At 39.0% G+C, this 21,799-nt stretch overlaps 3 protein-coding genes across 5 annotated transcripts in view; 2 read left to right on the top strand and 1 right to left on the bottom strand.

Annotated features, from left to right (window-relative positions):
- Nucleotides 1-11,916, bottom strand: part of atp8b4 (ATPase phospholipid transporting 8B4) — a 33,552-nt gene extending 21,636 nt beyond the window's left edge. The window contains 2 exon segments of the mRNA XM_008290759.1: nucleotides 11,227-11,285; nucleotides 11,700-11,916. Of these exon segments, the coding sequence (XP_008288981.1) occupies nucleotides 11,227-11,257 (31 nt within the window). The 5' untranslated portion in view covers nucleotides 11,258-11,285; nucleotides 11,700-11,916.
- Nucleotides 1,429-21,799, top strand: part of LOC103363827 (sulfide:quinone oxidoreductase, mitochondrial-like) — a 26,213-nt gene continuing 5,842 nt past the window's right edge. The window contains exons 1-10 of one of the 3 annotated variants that reach the window (XM_008290762.1): nucleotides 1,429-1,509; nucleotides 1,694-1,898; nucleotides 2,086-2,256; nucleotides 2,439-2,492; nucleotides 2,599-2,793; nucleotides 2,893-3,102; nucleotides 3,302-3,485; nucleotides 5,935-6,002; nucleotides 6,126-6,304; nucleotides 6,400-6,663. In XM_008290762.1, the coding sequence (XP_008288984.1) occupies nucleotides 1,701-1,898; nucleotides 2,086-2,256; nucleotides 2,439-2,492; nucleotides 2,599-2,793; nucleotides 2,893-3,102; nucleotides 3,302-3,485; nucleotides 5,935-6,002; nucleotides 6,126-6,304; nucleotides 6,400-6,457 (1,317 nt within the window). In that variant the 5' untranslated portion in view covers nucleotides 1,429-1,509; nucleotides 1,694-1,700 and the 3' untranslated portion in view covers nucleotides 6,458-6,663. The remainder of the gene's footprint in view (nucleotides 1,510-1,693; nucleotides 1,899-2,085; nucleotides 2,257-2,438; nucleotides 2,493-2,598; nucleotides 2,794-2,892; nucleotides 3,103-3,301; nucleotides 3,486-5,934; nucleotides 6,003-6,125; nucleotides 6,305-6,399; nucleotides 6,664-21,799) is intronic. The other 2 variants (XM_008290761.1, XM_008290760.1) reach the window with 2 other exon arrangements.
- LOC103363840 (sulfide:quinone oxidoreductase, mitochondrial-like) lies at nucleotides 20,494-21,794 on the top strand (the record flags this gene model as incomplete). The annotated part of the gene is made up of 3 exons (XM_008290776.1): nucleotides 20,494-20,618; nucleotides 21,319-21,523; nucleotides 21,711-21,794. Coding segments are annotated over exons 2-3 (282 nt in total), but the record flags the coding sequence as incomplete, so codon positions are not given.

Here is a 21,799-nt window from a genome sequence, read left to right as displayed (position 1 = left end):
GTTATCATCCACTTTATTGTAATGCTTCTTCTTGAGGAGAAACAGTTTGTTAATATATCATCTTTTGTTTATTTTACTTGCAGCTTCCCTATTTTACACCATGCTTCATCATATTTATCATTATAGCTCCCCCACCTGGCGTATTTGCAAAAACCCAAATGTACTGCAGAAATAAAAACTGCGTTTCTGTTGATCTAATTCTTTGTTGTCAGTATTTCTGTCAGCATTGGTTGGTGCTTGTGATCTATTCATATTGCAGCTGCCATCAGGAGCAAAGAAGGTGAAGTCCATGCTTAAACTAATAACTCCAAGGTGGATAAGCAGACATGAGGATCAGTATTTACAGGATGTTACCTGTTGCACTATTTCAGTGACACACATCTACTCTAGCAGTGCTTGGTGTTTGGTTGATTGGATAGATTCTTTTACTATTCGTGGTTGGCTGGTTGTCCAAGGTGAAATGGGTACTATCTGTACATTACATGTCATTTAAAATACAACGGCAATATCAAAAATGTTTTAGCTTGGGTTTGACCTTGAAATATCACCCAAGGTCATGTTTTGCATCCTGTACACAGTTTTTAATGCAAACAATGTGTCTGTCCTACAGTGCAGTCAAAATTTATGACCTTGAGTTTGACTTTGAAATATCATCCAAGGTTAAATGTAACATCACCAATGGAAAGCCCCAACATGGTTGCTCATCTGCACCAAATACCATAAATCTACCTTCCACCCTTTTGTTGGTAAATGGCATTTTTGAAATAAATGACCTTTGACCTCTAGTGGAGCTACAGTCACACTGACTGACCCGAAAGTCGAATCATCAGGAGAGGCCATTCCTAGCTCACCTGTAAAATATCAACTTGTTAGACTTTAGCACTCGAGCTAGAGACTGTCCACAGACACACACACACACACTCATGAGGGGCAACTATAATAAAAGTAATAAATATCTAAAGTTTCAAAGTCCTTCCACCACAGTCTACTGCTGGTCCAAGACAGGCTCAGAGCTACAAGTTCAGGTTTCTCCTGTAAACACACGGATAAACACGCCCACTTTAATGTACCTTCACAATTATTTATGAGGACCACAACAGGTGACAGAAACACACAAAAACACAATGAAAAAAACACAACGTACATCTTCGACGTCCTTCCAGAGACAGCTGTCATTAGTTCTGTAGCTTCACAGAGTTTAGTTTGGCTATTTGAAGTTATGCTAAAGCTACAATATTAGACTGGCAGTTAAACAAGGTCGTCTCTGATTTGTCCAGTGGCTGAGGGGTGGGATGAACCGTTCACACTTTGATTCTGATTGGACAGCAGCTCTGTCTGAAGGGAGCAACCACAAGTTCACGTTGGGTAAAAGGTTTGACAAGTGAGTGTAAAGTGCCAGTCCTGCTTTAGTACAGAGGAGAAACAGTTTGGCCAGAGTTTCTCTCCTCCCTCCAAGCATATTGGATTAATGAACAGTAAAACGGACGCTTAACAGTAGTGCTGGTCAAGGTAAGTGTGCCTTTTGAGATGCCACTTATTTTCTAACTCTAATGAACACAATGCAGATGCAGAGAAGCAAAATTAGAAAGTGCAGATTGTTGACAGGTGTTGATAGTATGTTTGAGCCCCAGACAGTAGAACTGATTATGATTGATTTGCTGCTAACCAAAAATGACTTGTCCTTCTGGTTCAGACACAGAATGGCTGCCCTGCGTCGACTGAGGAAATGCCCCTCCACAGGCATCGTTATCTCTCATCTTCACACTAGCAGCCGTGCCTCTGCCAAACAGCATTACAAAATGCTTGTGCTTGGAGGAGGGAGTGGGGGCATCACCATGAGTGCACGGATGAAGAGGATGATGGGAGCTGAGAATGTGGCTGTTGTGGAGCCCAGTGAGGCAAGAAATATATATTTTCCATACTGCTTTTCGTCTGTCACCATAACACAATGTGCACTAGAAATTATAAAAAGTTATGGTGCTTATTCATTCAACTGAGAGTTCATGTTCAGGTTTTTATGTTTTGGTGAATCACAAACTGTTGTGCAAAGTTAATGTCTGACAACTTCTTTTTCATCTTTTTCAGATGCACTACTATCAGCCAATATGGACCCTGGTTGGTGCTGGTGCAAAATCTGTCGCCTCGTCAGGTCGTCCCACTGCAAGTGTTATGCCGCCTGGAGTGAAGTGGGTGAAATCCAAAGTTCAGGAAATAAACCCAGACACGAATACTGTACGCACAGACGATGGGACTGAAGTATGTTCAATTTAGAAAACTGTTATTTGAAATATGTGTACTGACGTTATACCATTATTACATCATTTGTCATCTCCTGGTTTGTCATTGAGTGACAGTTTGTACATGAAGCTGTGTATTTTTAAATAGTATGATGACTGATGTGTGTCTGTTCTTATGTAAACTTTGTTTTTACTCTACAGATCTCCTATGAATATCTGGTTGTGGCTCTTGGTTTACAACTCCATTATGACAAGGTGAAGTCATGCTGTATTCATTCATTCTGCTGCTGCTTAGTTAAAGGTCACCATTGAATGTAAAGTCAGCTACATTCTAATAAATGTACACTCCTCCTATATGCAGATCAAAGGACTGCCAGAAGGGCTTGAACATCCAAAGATTGGGTCAAACTACTCGATCCAAACTGTGGAGAAAACATGGAAAGCCTTGCAGAACTTCAAAGAGGGCAATGCTGTGTTCTCTTTTCCAAACACTCCTGTGAAATGTCCCGGAGCTCCACAAAAGATCATGTACCTATCAGATGCCTTTCTCAGAAAGGTACTTGAACAATGGAATCGAATGATGATGTTGTGTAGTTTGTAAAGTCAAATGTGGTTGAACAGATTTGCTGAGGATCTTTTCATTCTTCTATTTAAGACAGGAAAAAGGGCAAAGGCCAATGTAATATACAACACTTCCCTGCCTGTGTTGTTTGGGATCAAGAAATACGCTGACTCATTGTGGGAAGTTGTGAAACGCCGTGACCTACAAGTGAACCTCAGGCACAACCTGATTGAAGTGCGGGCAGACAAGCAAGAAGCTGTGTTTGAAAATCTTGATAAACCGGGAGAAACCAAAGTGTTTGAGGTAACTTTCAGTAACAGTATTTTTCTCTCATAATGTGCTATTGACTGCTTTGTTCTGTGCACAGCCAGAGAAATTATGCTGTAGTGATATAAACAATCCCACACATTGTCCATTTTTTCTTTTTGTACATAAATATGAGACAATTTAGGACAAGAGACTCCAGTAAGTAACTAAACTCTGCTGTTTTTTTTTAAATTAGTATGAAATGCTTCACGTTGCACCACCAATGGGACCCCATTTGGTGGTTAAAGGAAGTCCACTGGCTGATGAGACTGGATGGTTGGATGTCAACAAAGAGACCCTACAACATAACAAGTATCCCAATGTGTTTGGGATTGGTGACTGTACTAACCTGCCCACACCAAAAACTGCTGCAGCTGTTGGTAAGTGACTGTTGTTTTATTACACTTGGAAATTATGCAGTTGCTACATACAGTTAATCATTGCACTTCCTGTGATTTGAAACTTTAATAGTTCAGATATTAAAGAATTACAGTCTACAGTCCAGATCCACTCGTGCTGTGTTGGAGACATCCTATAGTAGCTGCTACATAGAGAATAAACAGTTTTATTAGGAAGAGGTTAGAACTGTTGCCTCACAGTAAAGATATTCATCCAGATCCACAGACCAGCTGGGGAATATATGTGTGTCTCTAAGTCTCCAGTTCGAAGACATGCCTGTTAGAGCCACTGATACAACTGACAAATAACTATAAAAATTCAGATTTTGCAGTTGGCTTGCAAAAACTAAGAGCTCCAAAGTTTCATTTTAGTGTGCTTAATTTGGGGCAGTAAATATCACAGGCAGCTCCAACTTCTGTTTGGATTGAATGTGTTAACAGTTTGCTTGTGCTTGTTGTCAAGTTTCTTTGAAACTGTGGAGATTGAACGGCCGTAGATACATTTGTTTTGCTTTTATTTTTATCTCTGTAATTTTTTTTTTTTTTTGCAATTTCTACATCCTGTTCACAAATCCACTCATCAAAGCAGTTTACTGTAACCACTTATTTGTAACTTTTCTGGGATTAACTATCATATACATGGCTGAGCTCTTGTCTGAGGGGACATTGAATTTTTTATTTTTTTTTTTAAATGTATTTTTAAATAAAAGATATGTACCATAGTTTGAACTTGTAAACATTTAAAAATGAAGTAGGATAGTGAAGCGCACATCAACTCTACGCTTGAGCTCTGTGGCTCCACTGTGCATATTAAGGAAACAGACAGGGTCAGCTTAACAATACTTCTTTGTTGACTTGGCTACTTAAAATTGTCAGTAGATGCTGTTGTCAAACTCTTCAGGTTGTGTGTGTGTGTGTGTGTGTGTGTGTGTAGGTGTGTGTAGGTGTGTGTGTGTGTGTAGGTGTGTGTAGGTGTGTGTGTATGTGTAAAAAAAAGGGTAAAGATGTCAGTTTACTCCAACCTTAGCGTTTGTCAAATACACTATATTGCCAAAAGTATTCGCTGACCTGCCTTGACTCGGATATGAACTTAAGTGACACCCCATTCTTAATCCATAGGGTTTAATATGACATTGGTTCAACCTTTGCATCTATAACAGCTTCAACTCTTCTGGCAAGGTCGTTGACAAGGTTTAGGAGTGTGATTATGGGAATTTTTGACCATTCTTCCACAAGCACATTTGTGAGGTCACACACTGATGCTGGATGAGAAGGCCTGGCTCTCAGTCTCTGCTCTAATTCATCCCAAAGGTGATGTATCAGGTTGAGGTCAGGAGTCTGTGCAGGCCGGTCAAGCTCATCCACACCAAATGCTCTCATCCATGTCTTTATGGATCTTGCTTTGTGCACTGGTGCACAGTCATGCTGGAAGAGGAAAGGGCGTTCTCCAAACTGTTCCCACAAGGTTGGGAGCATGGAATTGTCTCTTGGAATGCTGAAGCATTCAGAGTTCCTTTCACTGGAACTAAGGGGCCAAGCCCAGCTTCTGAAAAACAACCCCACACCATAATCCCCACTCCACTGAACTTTACACTAGGCACTATGCAGTCAGACAGGTACCGTTCTCCTGGCAACTGCCAAACCCAGACTCATCCATCAGATTGCCAGATGGAAAAGCGTCACTCCAGAGAACGCATCTCCACCGCTGTAGAGTCCAGTGGTGGCGTGCTTTACACCACTGCATCCGATGCTTTGCATTCCACTTGGTGATGTATGGCTTGGATGCAGCTACTCTGCCATGGGAACCCATTCCATGAAGCTCTCTACATACTGTTCTTGAGCTAATCTGAAGGTCACATGAAGTTTGGAGGTCTGTAGCGACTGACTGCAGAAAGTTGGTGACCTCTGTACACTACTGCCCAAGGTCGCCAACTTTCTGCACTGACACAACTTTCTGCAGAGACTGTGCACCAGTGCACAAAGCACGGTCCATAAAGACATGGATGAGAGAGTTTGATGTGGATGAACTTGACTGGTCTGCACAGACTCCTGACCTCAACCTGATAGATCACCTTTGGGATGAATTAGAGCAAAGACTGAGAGCCAGGTCTTCTCGTCCAACATCAGTGTCTGATCTCACAAATGCGCTTGTGGAAGAATGGTCAAAAACTCCCATAATCACACTCCTAAACCTTGTGGACGACCTTCCCAGAAGAGTGGAAGCAGGTATAGATGCAAAGGTTGGACCAACGTCATATTAAATCCTATGGATTAAGAATGGGATGTCACTTAAGGTCATATTCGAGTCAAGGCAGGTGAGCAAATACTTTTGGCAATATAAGTGTAGCTGGACAGTGTCTGCATTGGGTCAATAGTCAATAAGAGATTACAAATACAGTGAAAGAACTTAAACTTTGTTTTCTCTTTTTAGCTGCACAGTCTGCAATCTTGAACAGAACTATCAGCAAAATACTGAAAAATGAGAAGCCTGATAAGAAGGTAAATGTCACATTTACATCAGTTATAATTTATATCTTTGGTTATGAAGACTGCTGTAACTCTTCTGTTGTACCCTTGATGAAAAACGTGCAAATGCATACTGAGTAATTTTCTCGTTTATAGTACGACGGGTACACGTCGTGTCCGTTGGTCACAAGCTACAACACAGTCATTCTGGCAGAGTTTGACTACAATGGACAACCACTAGAAACGTTCCCCATCAACCAAGCCAAAGAAAGAAGATCAATGTACCACATGAAGGCTGATGTGATGCCTCACCTCTACTGGCATGGGCTCCTCCGGTATGTACATAGTTAATCACCAGTTATTATTACTAGTTGATGGTGGAGTCGCTCCACAGCAGCTGCTACATTTCTCTGTATTTGTCTTCCATCAGGGGCCTGTGGGGTGGACCAGGACCTTACAGGAAGCTCCTTCATCTGGGAATGAAATGAAACATCACCATCAGTTTGCATATTGAAAGTAACTAAACCTTCAGGAAAAAACATGACATGACATTCATCATGTCATAATCCCCAAAGGATGGATACGTGTGGCTAGAGTGTTAATATTTGTATCTTGGACATCATGATTAATCACAACTAGTTTAATCAACACAGTCAATGTTTAAATGTGAAAGCTCATTTAAACCTGCATGAAGGTAAACTTTTTGATTTTATCCTGGAAATAAATGAGTGCAGTGAGGGAGGTGCTCGTAGCGGCTTATAGGTCAATCTTGTGTTCTTATGACTGCATATTAAATGGCAGGTCTTGCTGCTTTCACACATTCCAACAAGCAACAAGATAAGTATTGGAGCTGAGAACAAAATTTTGTTGATTGTTTTTACTCCATATTCCATCCTCTGGATGGTCCGGTGTACTTTGAGTAGCAAGTATGTTTCAGCAAAAACCCATAAACAAACTATAGACGACTCTAGTCACTACGTATATTCTGCAAATACACTAATTTCAAGATCACTACACTTAAAATTGTGTCTATTAATGGAAGTCAGTCATTTTGTTCCATCATGGTATGATTTTAACAGGATTCATTTTCATGTAGCTTAAAAATTTAAGTGTTTACACGACAATCATTCATGTTACCAACCATTTGTAAGAGTTGTCTTTGAGGATGCGTGACCATTAACAAGTGATCCACCTGAAGTGCTTCTGCTCACATTTAAACATCAGTATCATGAAAAAGTGTTCTGTACATAGTGATTATTTTTCTTACATTATTTTTCGATTATCAGTGCAACAGCAAACACTAACAGAAGGAAACATGTAAATAACAATGAAAGCAAGTGTTGCAAGTCAAATAAACAACGTTGTGGGACAAATGGGTGAAGCAAATCAAAGCTATGAGTTATAATCTTTACAATGTTATTTAGAAGACTCAGCTGGACAGACTGTGCAGGAATGGGCAAAATCTCATTGAATGTCACTCATTTAAAGGGTTCCTCTTTCATTTCTTTAAATTAGTCTCATTTTAAGAGGAAGTGCATCTCTGTCTCCACTTCACCTGTCATGCAGTGACCACAGACTGTTTCCTCTGTTAGTTTTCATGACTTCCTGTCTCGTCCTATTTCTGTGGCCACAATGTGGTCAGGATCTGTCTCGCTTTGTATTTCTGACAATAAAGAGACATTCTGCCAATTTATGTCCATTGTTCAGGCTCAGACAGCAATGAAACTTGTTTTGAGTGTTGCTTTGATTCCTCAGTGCTCCTCCANATGTTTTTCTCTGGTATTGGTAACACCTGTGGGCACTTAAAAAAGTCTTGTAGATGTTAATTCCAGGTTTTGCCAATCTTTTTAAAATAAATATTCAAAGAAATAACACTTACATTTTTTTTCTTTTTTGTGATGAATGTCATCATCGTGCACAGAAGACATTTTGGGGGGGTTAGAGGGTTAAAATTAAGATTTTAGTGTTGGTTTAAGATAACATTACTCTGGAGCTTTTGTCTTTTCTTTTTTTTTTCAAATATAGAATCAAGATAATTTAACTTTGCCTTTTGTTTTTTTATGATTTATGCATTATAACTTTATGATACTGCAGACATTTTTGAGTTTTCTCTCCTTCTAGCCATGGTTGTGCTGTTTCCATGGAAGTTCTGGACTTTATATTGCACTCAAAAATAGTCTACAGTGATTAAAAATATGACACCTTTTCTGGTGTTGCCTTTTTTGTTTCTTGTGCTTTACCTTAGGATTGTATTGATATAAAGCACTTTTAGTTGCACTTTGCCAGACAAATAAAACTTACTATTTTTATCATTACAATTTAAACTGGTAGCTGCACTAAAACTGGGGGCCATGTTGCATGAAATGAACCGAATAAGACTGTCCTGTCGGAGGTCCTTATACACTTCTGTGTACTGCACTGCAGTTCAGCAGAGAGGCTTTTCTTTAACCCACTGAAGCAGAATGTCACGTCTCTGAAGCAGCAGCTTTGCCATTAACGTAGACTGTACTGTGTCCAAGAACAAAGTCTGGATCCCAAACCAGGTTGCTTTTTAATTTCCATATGCAAGAAGGCATTGAGCTCCCTTTATCCTTTACCCTCCCAGTATCTTTTAATGACACCAACAGGCCTGACTGCTTACTATGATCAAATCAAGGCCACACTGACACTGAAACTGATCACACTGAGAAACTGGGGTGTTTGTTGTCGTCTAGGAAGCCTGTGTGTGTTTTGGTGAGAGTGAATACATTAAATTCTCCACTGTTTTTTTTTTTCTTGTCATTTCACAACCTGTAAATGGCATTTTTTTGGTTATTTACTTTGACATGTCACAGTAGCAAAGGTGCAGATGAAAATAATAAAGTAAATGGTTTCATTTAGTTATTTCTGTCACAGGATCCTGCTGATGCTGGATCACGGTCACACTTGAACAGAGCAGAGCTATTGGTCATGGTAGCACCTCTGCTTTTGCTACTGTGACCATTCAAACCGTCTGATGTGAGAATTGTTTCCCTCCCTGTTCTTCAGTATCACTCAATGTGTTCCCCCTCCTCTTACACAACTGCTCCCACTTCCCAACCTTTTGTCTTTTTGAGCCAGCCTTCCTTGTTGTGACACATGGCGTCTCTTTTTGGACTTCTTGCCTGCTGGTTTTGCCCTTTTGGTTCAGGCTGGAGTCCCATTGTCAAACCTTCCTCTGAGAAACCATAGTTAAGTTCACCTTTGCCAGATGTGCATTTAAATCCACACTCTTCACACATGCTGCAGCAAAGTGAAACTAACCCTCAAGACAAGCATATTCTTGACTTAACCTGCATTTTCGCCCTCCAGTCTCTTAAATTTCAACATCTGACATGCTCATTACTTCAGGACCTGTTATTCTCTCATTATGTTGCTGGAAGTGTTAATCATGTTTCCCACTCTCATAAAGGTAAGGTACTCATAAGAGTCCAAACTGGAGCCCTGTTGAAGCAGATAGTGTGGGTCAAGCTCCAAAACCACTAGATTTCTCATCTGCAATATGTTTTCAGAGGCTGACTCACACTCTACAGCAAACTGAACGTCATGGGTGAAGGTGAAACAGCAGAGTGCCCTTTTTAAATTTACCGTTCAAAGAAATGTTTTAGTGAAAAAAGACCAAAAACACTGACATCACCTTAATGTCTGTAGAGAAAGCTGGAGGGTTTAGCTTCACATAAAAACAGTAGAAAACAGAGTGTGGCTCTCACTGAGGAAAACCACCCACCAGCACCTCTAAAACTCATGGTCTAACATAGTGTAAGTTGTTTGCTTAATGTGTTGAAAAAACAAAGTGTAATCCTGTTTCCAGAAGCTCTACATTCACAGCACAATGTCATAAATACACACGACTAAAACTTGTCTCCCAGCTGAAAGGCTCTTAAGTAGTAACAGCTTGCTTGCTGCTTGTTTCACACAGCATCACTCATCATATATTCTTCTATATTTATGATGGATGAGCCGTCGTCCATGTGATATCCATGGACATTAATAAACCATGACAGCTGAATATGGTGGGCTTGGGGAGCGAAGCTTCAAATGGCTCCCTGCGGATGATTCGACTTCACGGGTTTGATAAAGCGGCTGGTTGGCTCTGCCTCGGCCTGTCCTTTTCTTACTCAACACCTGAACACTTCACCTGCGCTTACATCTTTGACATTTATCTCATCGCTCACTCATCAAGCTGATGCATTAAGGCTCATTATCACGCCTGGTCATGCTGTCTGATCAAGAGGAAATATATTCGCTCACAAACACAAAGCCAGTCATCTGCAAGACTGTGAAAGCATTTATCAGAGCACTCTTAACTTTTCACACGCAGGAGACACAGATCTGTTGTTTCCAAACGAGGTTAAAACATTGTTGAATTATGCATAACACACCTGCACAGAGCCGCGACGAGACACACGATCTCACACAACAACTGGCATCCTTCTGCTATCGGTTACTATGACAATTAATTATTAAGAAAGGCTATTGTTGTTCAAAGGCTTTGGTCTGCTTAAGCATTTAATTAGGAGATCTTTCAATGCAATTTTTTAATGAGCTCTGTTTCACAGGCTAAATGCGCTTCCTTTTTCCTGAGAATATCATCAGACTCTTCAGTCTGCAAGTGCAAGTCCGAGCAGCTTACAATGAGATCATACAGTGAGATGATTCACAAAAGCTTCCGGTAATATTTCAAACCACATTCCTCCTGAGTCCCATACTGACACAGGAAACATTTAGATGACCAGCCTCAGTGGCTATGATGTTTCTTACTAAAAGGACTAGAATACACAGAGCGTTTCATCGAGGAACTGAAATCTCCATCTGAAGCACAACCTACAAGGTCACCTCGCTCTGTGTGTGATACTGATTACAGGCTGCTGTAGTCATGCACACAACACAACATGTGAAAAACACACAGACACACACCCACAGAGAGAGAGAGAGAGAGAGAGAGAGAGGCTGCTGTATAAAGTTTCATTTCATCTCTCTAGACCAGTGCACTGCACCAGGAGAGGATGAGGAGGATATCTGCCTCACACAAGATCTGGCTTTTAAAAGACACCGTAAATGTCACCGTTTTGTACAATTAATCCGCCACAAATCTTAAGATACATTGTTTTTTGTGCATCCTAACTGCAAAATGTGTGCTGTTTGTCTTTTCTTTTTTTAAAAATGGGATGTTATTATAATTTCAGCAACTAAAAAAATAAGAGAAAATGACTATGGAATGAGTTCAGTGTTGCCTTACCAATGTGAGGATTTCTCCTCCAGAATGCCATCTTCTCCTGGGACCTCCAAAAGGTTTCCCTAAAACACACATGGAACACCCACATTTATCCTTTTACCAACAGAGGAAACCCCAGCAGTGAGGATTGTGTCATTATGTGCAGCACATGAGGCAACACACCAAAGCAAAGTAGTGTTTTTTTTCTGTTCATACAAGCAACTTTAAAACTGTTGTGTAAGCAGCAGCAGTAGCAGCAGCAAGAGGAAAATCCCCAGTGAACTGTGTCTCCTTAGCAAAGATCCCAGAGTGACACCCTAACAAGGTGTACACACACACACACACACACACACACACACACACACACAGATCACTGCTTTAATGAGTACAACTGTAGCCTGGATGTGTTACATGTTGTGGAATAAATTGTGCACAAAGCTGGGTGCAAAATGGTTACAGATGCATCCAAAGTGCGCCTTCGTCTTCCCTGTTCTTACCTTGCACAAGTTTGTCACAGTCTTGTGTTGTCTCCATGTATCCTGTCAGGCAGCAGCGGCCGTTTATCTCCGCACATTTAGCTCGCAGTCAGAGCTGCTGAATCAGAAGCAGCAGACACGGATGAGGAGCAGAGAGCAGGCTGCTGGTGTGGAGCTGCGGTGAGTAATGAGCAGAGGAGGACTGCGGACTGTGGGCTGTGAAGGTGGTGCAGCAGGAGACGATCATCAGCGCCGCTATTCTGAGAGCAACCTGCGGAGAAGCTGAGAGACCGAGAAGGAATCCACCGACTGATGATCGTCACTCACCGAGAGACACGCAGCTGAGGCTGGAGGCGTGTGTGTGTGTGTGTGTGTGTGTGTGTGTGTGTGTGTGTGTGTGTGTGTGTGTGTGTGTGTGTGTGTGTGTGTGTGATGAGCATCTCTGTTTTCAGTTCAACTCAATTCTCAAAGCCTCACTGGCCAAACTGTCGTATGAACAACACTGACAAAGCAGCAACAAAAATGCAGTATTTTACACAATAATGCAATAAAAATACAATTTATTAGCTGACAAAAAGTAAAAAAAATATATATGTTATTAGAATACTAAAATGCATAAGTAGATCAAATACATTAAAAATACAATTCATTAATAGATTAAAATAAATTGTTTTATTAAGCATACTACAATGAATAAGTAAATAAAAATGTAATAAAAATACCATTTATTAGCAGATTTTTAAATTTTTTATTTGTTTTATTAAGAGTAATAACATGAATTAGTACACAAAAAAACACGAGTAGATGAGCAAGTAGACAAAAATGTATTCTAAATACAGTTTATTAGTAGATACAAAGAATAAGAAAATGGTTTTATTAAACAGACTAAAATGAATAAGTACATACAAAAATACAAATATAATTTATTAGGAGATAAAAAGAATAAGAAAATGATTTTATTAGGCACACTAGAATGAAAAAGTAAATAAAAATAAAACAAAAATACAATTTATTAGTCGATGAAAAGTAGGAAAATGGTCTTATAAGCATCCTAAAATGAATAAGAAGATAAAAATAAAACAAAAATACAAATTATTAGAAGATAAAAAAGAACAAGAAAATGGTTTTATTAAGCAAACTAAAATGAATAAGTAGATACAATGATTTTTTAAAAATGTATTAGTAGATAAAAAAATAAGGAAATGGTTTTATTAGGCATATTAAAATATATATGTAGACAAAAAATAAGATGAACAAAAATATTGTTTATTAGTGGATGAAAAAGAATAACAAATTATCTTTATTAAGTAGATTAAAATGATAAGTAGATTTATTTTTTTCTAAATGTGTTTTGTGTGTGTGCCATGTGTATAATAAAATAATTATTTGTCATATTCGGTGATGTTTTACGTGTCCCTCATATCATGACAAGCGCTCTGTCTCCCAAAACAATCTGTTGTGTTTCACTGTCATCTATCTCTGTGAAGTTCGGAAATAAGTTCAATTCAAGAACCAAGGCCAGACTCAGAAAATCCATTTTATTGCCAAGTAGGTTTTTATATATGATTCAATATTCAAGATTCAAGAGTTTTTAGTTGTTGCATACAGTATGTGCAGTGAAATGAAAGGGACTGTTCTCAAGGCTGTGAAATAACAGTAAGACTTTTTTTTATTTTTTTAAAAGGACAATTTTTTTTGAAAAATAAGAGAAAGTTAGAAAAAAGTCACAATGTCACAAATAATGAGGCAGGGATCTTAAAATAAAGTGCAGTGGAACTTGACATAGTGTTTTGGTGCATAACAGTACACACAGTACTGACAAGTAGAAACATTTGCAGGAGGATGACGGATTATAAAGTGTTGCAAGTCAAATAAACAATGTTGTAGGGCAAATAAGAAGTAGATGAAACAAATCAAAGCTATGACTTATAATCTTTACAATGTTATTTAGAAGACTCAGCTGGACAGATTGTGCAGGAATGTACAAGATCTCATTGAGTCTCATTTATTTAAAGGGTTCCTCTTTCATAACCTTATATTAGTCTCATTTTAAGAGGAAGTGCATCTCTGTCTCCACCTCACCTGTCATGCAGTGACCACAGACTCTTTGTTTCCATCTCTATTTAGTCAAGATCTGTCTCGCTTTGCATTACTGACAATAAAGAGACATTCTGCCAATTTATGTCCATTGTTCAGGCTCAGACATCAATGAAACTTGTTTTGAGTGTTGCTTTGATTCCTCAGTGCTCCTCCAGCATCTCTTGTTAGTGTAATAATTTGGCTGATTCTCATCAGTGGTTGGAGAGCAGTGCTGGTCTGAGATTGATCAGTATTAAGTGTTTTCTGATCAGTAAGTCTCAGGAACAGCTGACAGAAGGGATGTTTTGTGGGGTTCAGCTTCTGGGTGGCCTAAAACCTCAGTGTGGTCTTGGCAGCTCAGTTTTAGATGGAACTAAAACTGAAGTATTTTGCATGTTTAATATTGACCTGCAGAGCTCTACATGAAGACTCTGTGTCTCTCTCGCTCCATCACATCAAACACAATCAGACTCTTGATGTTGCTCTGCTAAGCATCAATGTGTTGATTCAATTTATGAGCTGTGGAAAATGTTGAGGAGGCTCTAATTATGCTTCTCTGAATTGCACTTGAAACAAAAGCGACAAAAATGACTCTGAAAACAGTCTGTTGGTTTAAAATCTTGCTGTAACTCCTCGACAAAGACTTTCAATATACAGATATTCATAATCCAGCACACAATTCCAACTCTCTTTTCTTCATTAGTGTTTTTTGATTGATTTAATATTTCACTGATCTCTTCACTTTTGAAAATATGCCAATACTGATTAAGGATGCAGACTGTGATGTTATGTTATGTTATCATCCACTTTATTGTAATGCTTCTTCTTGAGGAGAAACAGTTTGTTAATATATCATCTTTTGTTTATTTTACTTGCAGCTTCCCTATTTTACACCATGCTTCATCATATTTATCATTATAGCTCCCCCACCTGGCGTATTTGCAAAAACCCAAATGTACTGCAGAGATAAAACTGCGTTTCTGTTGATCTAATTCTTTGTTGTCAGTATTTCTGTCAGCATTGGTTGGTGCTTGTGATCTATTCATATTGCAGCTGCCATCAGGAGCAAAGAAGGTGAAGTCCATGCTTAAACTAATAACTCCAAGGTGGATAAGCAGACATGAGGATCAGTATTTACAGGATGTTACCTGTTGCACTATTTCAGTGACACACATCTACTCTAGCAGTGCTCGGTGTTTGGTTGATTGGATAGATTCTTTTACTATTCGTGGTTGGCTGGTTGTCCAAGGTGAAATGGGTACTATCTGTACATTACATGTCATTTAAAATACAACGGCAATATCAAAAATGTTTTAGCTTGGGTTTGACCTTGAAATATCACCCAAGGTCATGTTTTGCATCCTGTACACAGTTTTTAATGCAAACAATGTGTCTGTCCTACAGTGCAGTCAAAATTTATGACCTTGAGTTTGACTTTGAAATATCATCCAAGGTTAAATGTAACATCACCAATGGAAAGCCCCAACATGGTTGCTCATCTGCACCAAATACCATAAATCTACCTTCCACCCTTTTGATGGTAAATGGCATTTTTGAAATAAATGACCTTTGACCTCTAGTGGAGCTACAGTCACACTGACTGACCCGAAAGTCGAATCATCGGGAGAGGCCATTCCTAGCTCACCTGTAAAATATCAACTTGTTAGACTTTAGCACTCGAGCTAGAGACTGTCCACAGACACACACACACACACTCATGAGGGGCAACTATAATAAAAGTAATAAATATCTAAAGTTTCAAAGTCCTTCCACCACAGTCTACTGCTGGTCCAAGACAGGCTCAGAGCTACAAGTTCAGGTTTCTCCTGTAAACACACAGATAAACACGCCCACTTTAATATACCTTCACAATTATTTATGAGGACCACAACAGGTGACAGAAACACACAAAAACACAATGAAAAAAACACAACGTACATCTTCGACGTCCTTCCAGAGACAGCTGTCATTAGTTCTGTAGCTTCACAGAGTTTAGTTTGGCTATNTCTGCTAAGCATCAATGTGTTGATTCAATTTATGAGCTGTGGAAAATGTTGAGGAGGCTCTAATTATGCTTCTCTGAATTGCACTTGAAACAAAAACTGACAAAGGAACTGTGAAAGCAGTTTATTGGTTTCAAATCTTGCTGTAACTCCCCTCCAAAGACTTTCAGTATACAGATACTCATAATCCAGCACACAATTCCAACTCTCTTTTCTTCACAAGTGCTTTTTGATTGACTTAATATTTCACTGATGTCTTCACTTTTGAAAATATGCTAATACTGATTAAGGATGAAGACTGTTGTGTTATGTTATCGTCCACTTTATTGTAATGTCTTCAAAAGCAGAAGGAGTTTGTCAGTGTATCACCTTCTTAATAATGCATTTTTCATTAGCAGTTTTCACACCATGCCTCATCATCTTTATCATTATAGCTCCCCCGTCTGGCGTATTTGCAAAAACTCAGATGCACTGCGTAGAGAGAACTCCTGCATTTCAGCTGATCTAATGCTTTGTTGTCAGTATTTCTGTCAGCATTGATGGTGCTTTTGATTTATTTGTGTTGCAGCTGCCATCAGGAACAAAGAAGCTGAAGTTCACACTTAAACCAAAAAACCCAAGTTTAAAAAAAATAAAATAAAAAAGACCAAGGCATGACTATTTACACCATGGTACCTGTTGCACTATTTAAAAGACCCACATCTAATCTAGCAGTGGTTGGCTTTTGGTTGATCACAATCAAGAATTGCCATAGTAATGATTGACTTTTCTGGAGGAGGGCTGTTTTTTTCTTTGTTTGTTTGTTGTTGTTGTTGTTTTTTAAGTATCTGATAAAGCTACATATACATTTGCATTGTGTAAAATGAGGAAAAACATGAACACAGTCTCAAAGGCATATACACTAAATTCACAGAAAGAAATTTTCACATATAAATTGAAATAAGTTCATGTATGGGACCCATCAACTTACAGTTAATAAATAACCATCAGTAGTGACAAATTAATTAAATCTTAATTGCTATAAAGACTTTTTATGTACTTACAATTAAGTTTATGGATTTCAAGTGAGCATACGGTATACCCAGCTAAAACTATTATTTATGTCGTCATGGATATAAATGGGGAATAAACATCCTCGATAATTAAATATAATTTAACAGAACAGGCCTCCAAAAAGACAAAAATAAGCAGTTCAACTGTTTTTATTGTTGCATTTACTGCATTAGGTTTCCCACTACTTCTTTGTTTAGGGGTAATAAATGCCTGCTGATAAACTGTCTGTTATCTTACCAGTATTTGATAATAGCTTGTAATCAGTGGTCTTAAAATGACATAATAATGTGTAAACAAATATTGATGAGCCTCCCAGATGTGTTTTATGGAGGTAAATCATAGTCAATGCCAATGAGAGATTTTTAAACTGTTGTAAAGTTTTTCTGGCACCACAAAGATTACATGTACAAGATATGACGCATTCAGAAACAGACATTTTATGATTTAGTATATTAGAAAAAAACATGTTTTCACAGCACAATACTGTGATTTGTCCTTGTTTGTGTTTAAAAATGTGCGAGCGTGCTGTTGTAGAAATAAAGTTTGTAAGTTGATCCCTGGCGACAGCTATTTATAGTCGATTTTCTCAGCAGACAGTTTGACTTGTGACAGTAGAGAAAGCACATGTACATCAGCGGTGGCTGCATTCCACTTAGAGAAGGTCGTGTTTTTGTGTGTGCTGGTTCTCTGCCACAGCTTACTGACACACTGAATGGAACTGAGCCATCATTAATCAATCTGTGTGTTCTCTACTGTGACAAGTCAAAATGTCTTTGGGGAAATTATGTATTCTATATTTAAGCATTTAAGACAGACAAAGGTTAGGACAGTTCACAGATGCAGAAAATAAAAAATAAGCATTATTTATCATTCTAAACTTTAGGCACAGTCTCAGTACAGCGAGGCCATGTTTTGTGTCACTCCATGTGATTTTTCTTTTATCAGTGGTTGCAAATGTTTGCAAACTTTTCTTGTTGCATTTTTAAGGGTAGGTCATTTAGGTTTCTCATAAGAAAGAGTCTTAACAAGCCCAACTGTATACAATTCAGTCATTAACATTGTTCAGTTACCACTGAGTTACTGTTTTCCTGAGTTTTTTAGTTCATGCTGTTTTTGATAAAAAATGAAAGTGACTGGACAACTGGTTGAGATCATTAGCTAAGAATCAGTCGTTATGTTTCTACACAAATCTTATCATTGTAATTTAGGAGACAGGGTTGGGCAGGTCAACGGTCCTGCAGCCACATCATTACCAGTACCAGAAATGTCTCAATAAAAAGACACAAGGAACCAGACTCCACTCATATTTACACCAGGTAGTCATCCAAAAGCTGTAAACTGACACTGGGCTCCTTGCCTAACAGTTTTACAGCTACCCAGTCATCTCTGGTAACGTATACCTGGCTGATAAACTGGATAACGATGTGGGCAACATAGATGTACATCCTGATTTGTGTCTTCATTTGTTATAATGGACACAAATATAAGATTCAGTTTTCTTTCCATGGCAGCTGCTATTGAACTGTTTTTTTTACCACAGCATCAACCTTTCAAAATAACAAAATGAGTGTCAGAAAGCACAAGTTTGACTAAAAGGTAAATTCCTGAATAAATTGTCAACATCTCATTCTCAATGTTAAACTACTTTTAACACCAGACTTTTCATCAGGACAAGCCCAGGAGGATGAAGAGTAGAGCAGCACTCTTATTATGTAAATGAATATTATGCATCTACTGTATATATTTCTTCATAATCTCATAATCAAAGCTCAAAAACACAAATGTTTGTTTACTGTGTAATACATAATCAGGTGTGCAGAGGGCGAGGCTCAGCCTGTAGGGAACATAAAATGATCTGATGCTTTAATTATACCAGGAACAAACTACTCCAAAGGACAAGACTGTTTAGTCTTTATGGCCCAGTTGCTCAATCTCCAGCAGGACTTCATTTTGAGAGGGTAAAGCCTAGAATGTATAAAGTAGACCTATTGATATAAAAATGATCAGAACATGATAGAGCATATGCAGATGATACTATCTGAACCTGCAAAACCAGTTTGATGAATACTGTCAAGCAAAGTCATCATGATAAAAACATTTTGTTGCAGCTTTGGTTAATTCTTCAGTATGAATGGCTAACAAATGTGCACCAAATGAGGTAATGATGCTGTTGATGCTGCTTGTGGCATGTTGTCCCACTCTTCCTGAAGGACTTAGTGAGGCTGGCAGATATTTTGGGGGACAGGAACATACTGGCATCTCAACAGCAGAACAGACTTCATGAAACAACCAAAAACTCACTACTTTGGGAACGATAATGGGCAAGGGAGTCAAATCCAGAAAGCATAAGTCAGTACGTGGGCCATTTGTAGTAACACACATCTGCGACGCAAAGAGGTAATGATGCTGTTGATGCTGCTTGTGGCATGTTGCCCCACTCTTTCTGAAGGGCTTAGTGAGGTTGGCAGACATTTTGGGGGACAGGAACATTTTGTCAGACAAATCCAGCCAGATGTGGCAGATTGTACATAGTTTTTTCTTTTCTTTCTTCATATAAAAATACATACTTTTTTTTTTTTATCTGTTGTGTTCTTTTGTGTGCAACTGTCTTGTGCTGTTGCAATGCCCGAATGCCCCCTTTAGGAATCAATAAAGAATTATCTTATCTATTATCTTGTCTGTTCATGTACCATACTGTGTGAAAAGATTTCTTTCTCTAAAAAAACAAATGGTGGAGTTGTGGACATTCCAGTGCCTGACTATGGCCCTGACTGACATGCCAGCATCCTGCATGCAAACAACTCGTTCTTTCACTTTTGATCTGCGGCATCATGTCATTAAAAAAGCTGCATTTTAGGGTGGCCTTTTATAGTCTCTGATCAGAGTAGTTTCTCTGTACTGGTCATACTGTCTGATCATTGTCCTTTAAAGCCACACCTGATTAACTCAGTGGTCCAGCTCAAAGGGCATGTTGTGCACAACTGGTTACATTTGACACTTTTCTATGCAAATATAATAGAAATGATATTTCCAGTTTTCTTTAAGTTAGAAAAGAAGACTATTTGCATGCTGTGTTTATATTCCTGTTGAATGTATATGTGAGGATCAGTCTGTTAAGCAAGTGATCTATGATATAAATCTGTTGACATCTATACAGAAAGTAAGTAATACACTTACTTTGTAAAGTAAAGCAATAAATATCTATTACAGCAATAGTTAGTTGGGTAAACTCGTAGATGAATGCTTTAAAGTTTAAAAGTCTTCCACCACAGTCTACTGCTGATCCACGACAGGCTCAGAGCTACAAGTTCAGGTTTCTCCTGTAAACACACGGATAAACCACGCCCACTTCAACGTACCTTCACAATTATTTATGAGCAGCACAACAGTTAATAGAAAGACCAAAAAAAACATAACAAAAACACAACGTACATCTTCCACGACCTTCCAGAGACAGCCGACAATAACTTTGTAGCTCCACAAAATTTAGTTTGTCTATTTGAAGTTATGCTAAAGCTACAACATTAGACGGGCAGTTAAACAAGGTCGTCTCTGATTGGTCCAGTGGCTGAGGGGCGGGACGAACCGTTCACACGTTGATTCTGATTGGACAGCAGCTCCGTCCGTCCTCCGAGGGGAGCAACCACAAGTTCACGTTGGGTAAAAAGCTTGACAAGTGAGTGTAAAGTGCCAGTCCTGCTTTAGAACAGAGGAGAAAAGAGGTCGGCCAGAGTTTCTCTCCTCCCTCCAAGCATATTGGATTAATCAACGGCAAAACGGACGCTTAACAGTGGTGCTGGTCAAGGTAAGTGTGCCTTTTGAGACGCCACTGTACCCTAACTTGGTGTTATCAGGTGAATATGTCTGTACAGGAATGGTTGTAATGGAGACAGGTCATTACGCAGCATGCAGCAGCAGTGGTTCAGCTCAAACCGGGTTTCACAGATTTTTTCAGGACAAAGCAGCCTTTGTCAATATATGTTAGTTGTTTTTGCTGAAGCTGTAAGGGTTCTCTTAAACTAGGTCATATACGGGACAGTATATGCATAACTCTGCTTTATCTTGTCCCTGCAGTATGCTAACTTTTACACAACAACATGTTATGAAATGTTAGCTTAAAGAGCTGATACATGGTTACACATGTGTGTGTGCTCTGTTAGGTCAGGTGTGGTTCCTGGTTACAATAGCTGTGGTTGGTAAAGCCACAATCAAATTCATGTTTTCCATTGGTGCATGTTAACAAAATAAATATTTGAGCTGGTGAGAAAGAAGTCAGAGAAGGGATTTGAATCTGAAGCCCCACTTGGGCTATTTGCTGTATCCATTACTGTAAAAGGCTGAAGAAGTTGTTCTCAGACTCTGATGAACACAATGTAAATGTTGAGCAGCAAAATTAGAAAGTGCAGATTGTTGACAGTTGTTGATAGTATGTTTGAGCCCCAGACAGTAGAACTGATTATGATTGATTTGCTGCTAACCAAAAATGACTTGTCCTTCTGGTTCAGACACAGAATGGCTGCCCTGCGTCGACTGAGGAAATGCCCCTCCACAGGTATCGTTATCTCTCATCTTCACACCAGCAGCCGTGCCTCTGCCAAACAGCATTACAAAATGCTTGTGCTTGGAGGAGGGAGTGGGGGCATCACAATGAGTGCACGGATGAAGAGGATGATGGGAGCTGAGAATGTGGCTGTTGTGGAGCCCAGTGAGGCAAGAAATATATATTTTCCATACTGCTTTTCATCTGTCACCATAACACAATGTACACTAGAAATTATAAAAAGTTATGGCGCTTATTCATTCAACTGAGAATTCATGTTCAGGTTTTTATGGTTTGGTGAATCACAAACTGTTGTGCAAAGTTAATGTCTGACAGATTCTTTTTCATCTTTTTCAGATGCACTACTATCAGCCAATATGGACCCTGGTTGGTGCTGGTGCAAAATCTGTCGCCTCGTCAGGTCGTCCCACTGCAAGTGTTATGCC

The sequence above is a fragment of the Stegastes partitus genome, unplaced genomic scaffold (assembly GCF_000690725.1).
Source record: "Stegastes partitus isolate 25-593 unplaced genomic scaffold, Stegastes_partitus-1.0.2 Scaffold694, whole genome shotgun sequence".
NCBI classification, from domain to species: domain Eukaryota; kingdom Metazoa; phylum Chordata; class Actinopteri; family Pomacentridae; genus Stegastes; species Stegastes partitus.
This window is presented reverse-complemented; position numbering and strand designations above follow the sequence as displayed.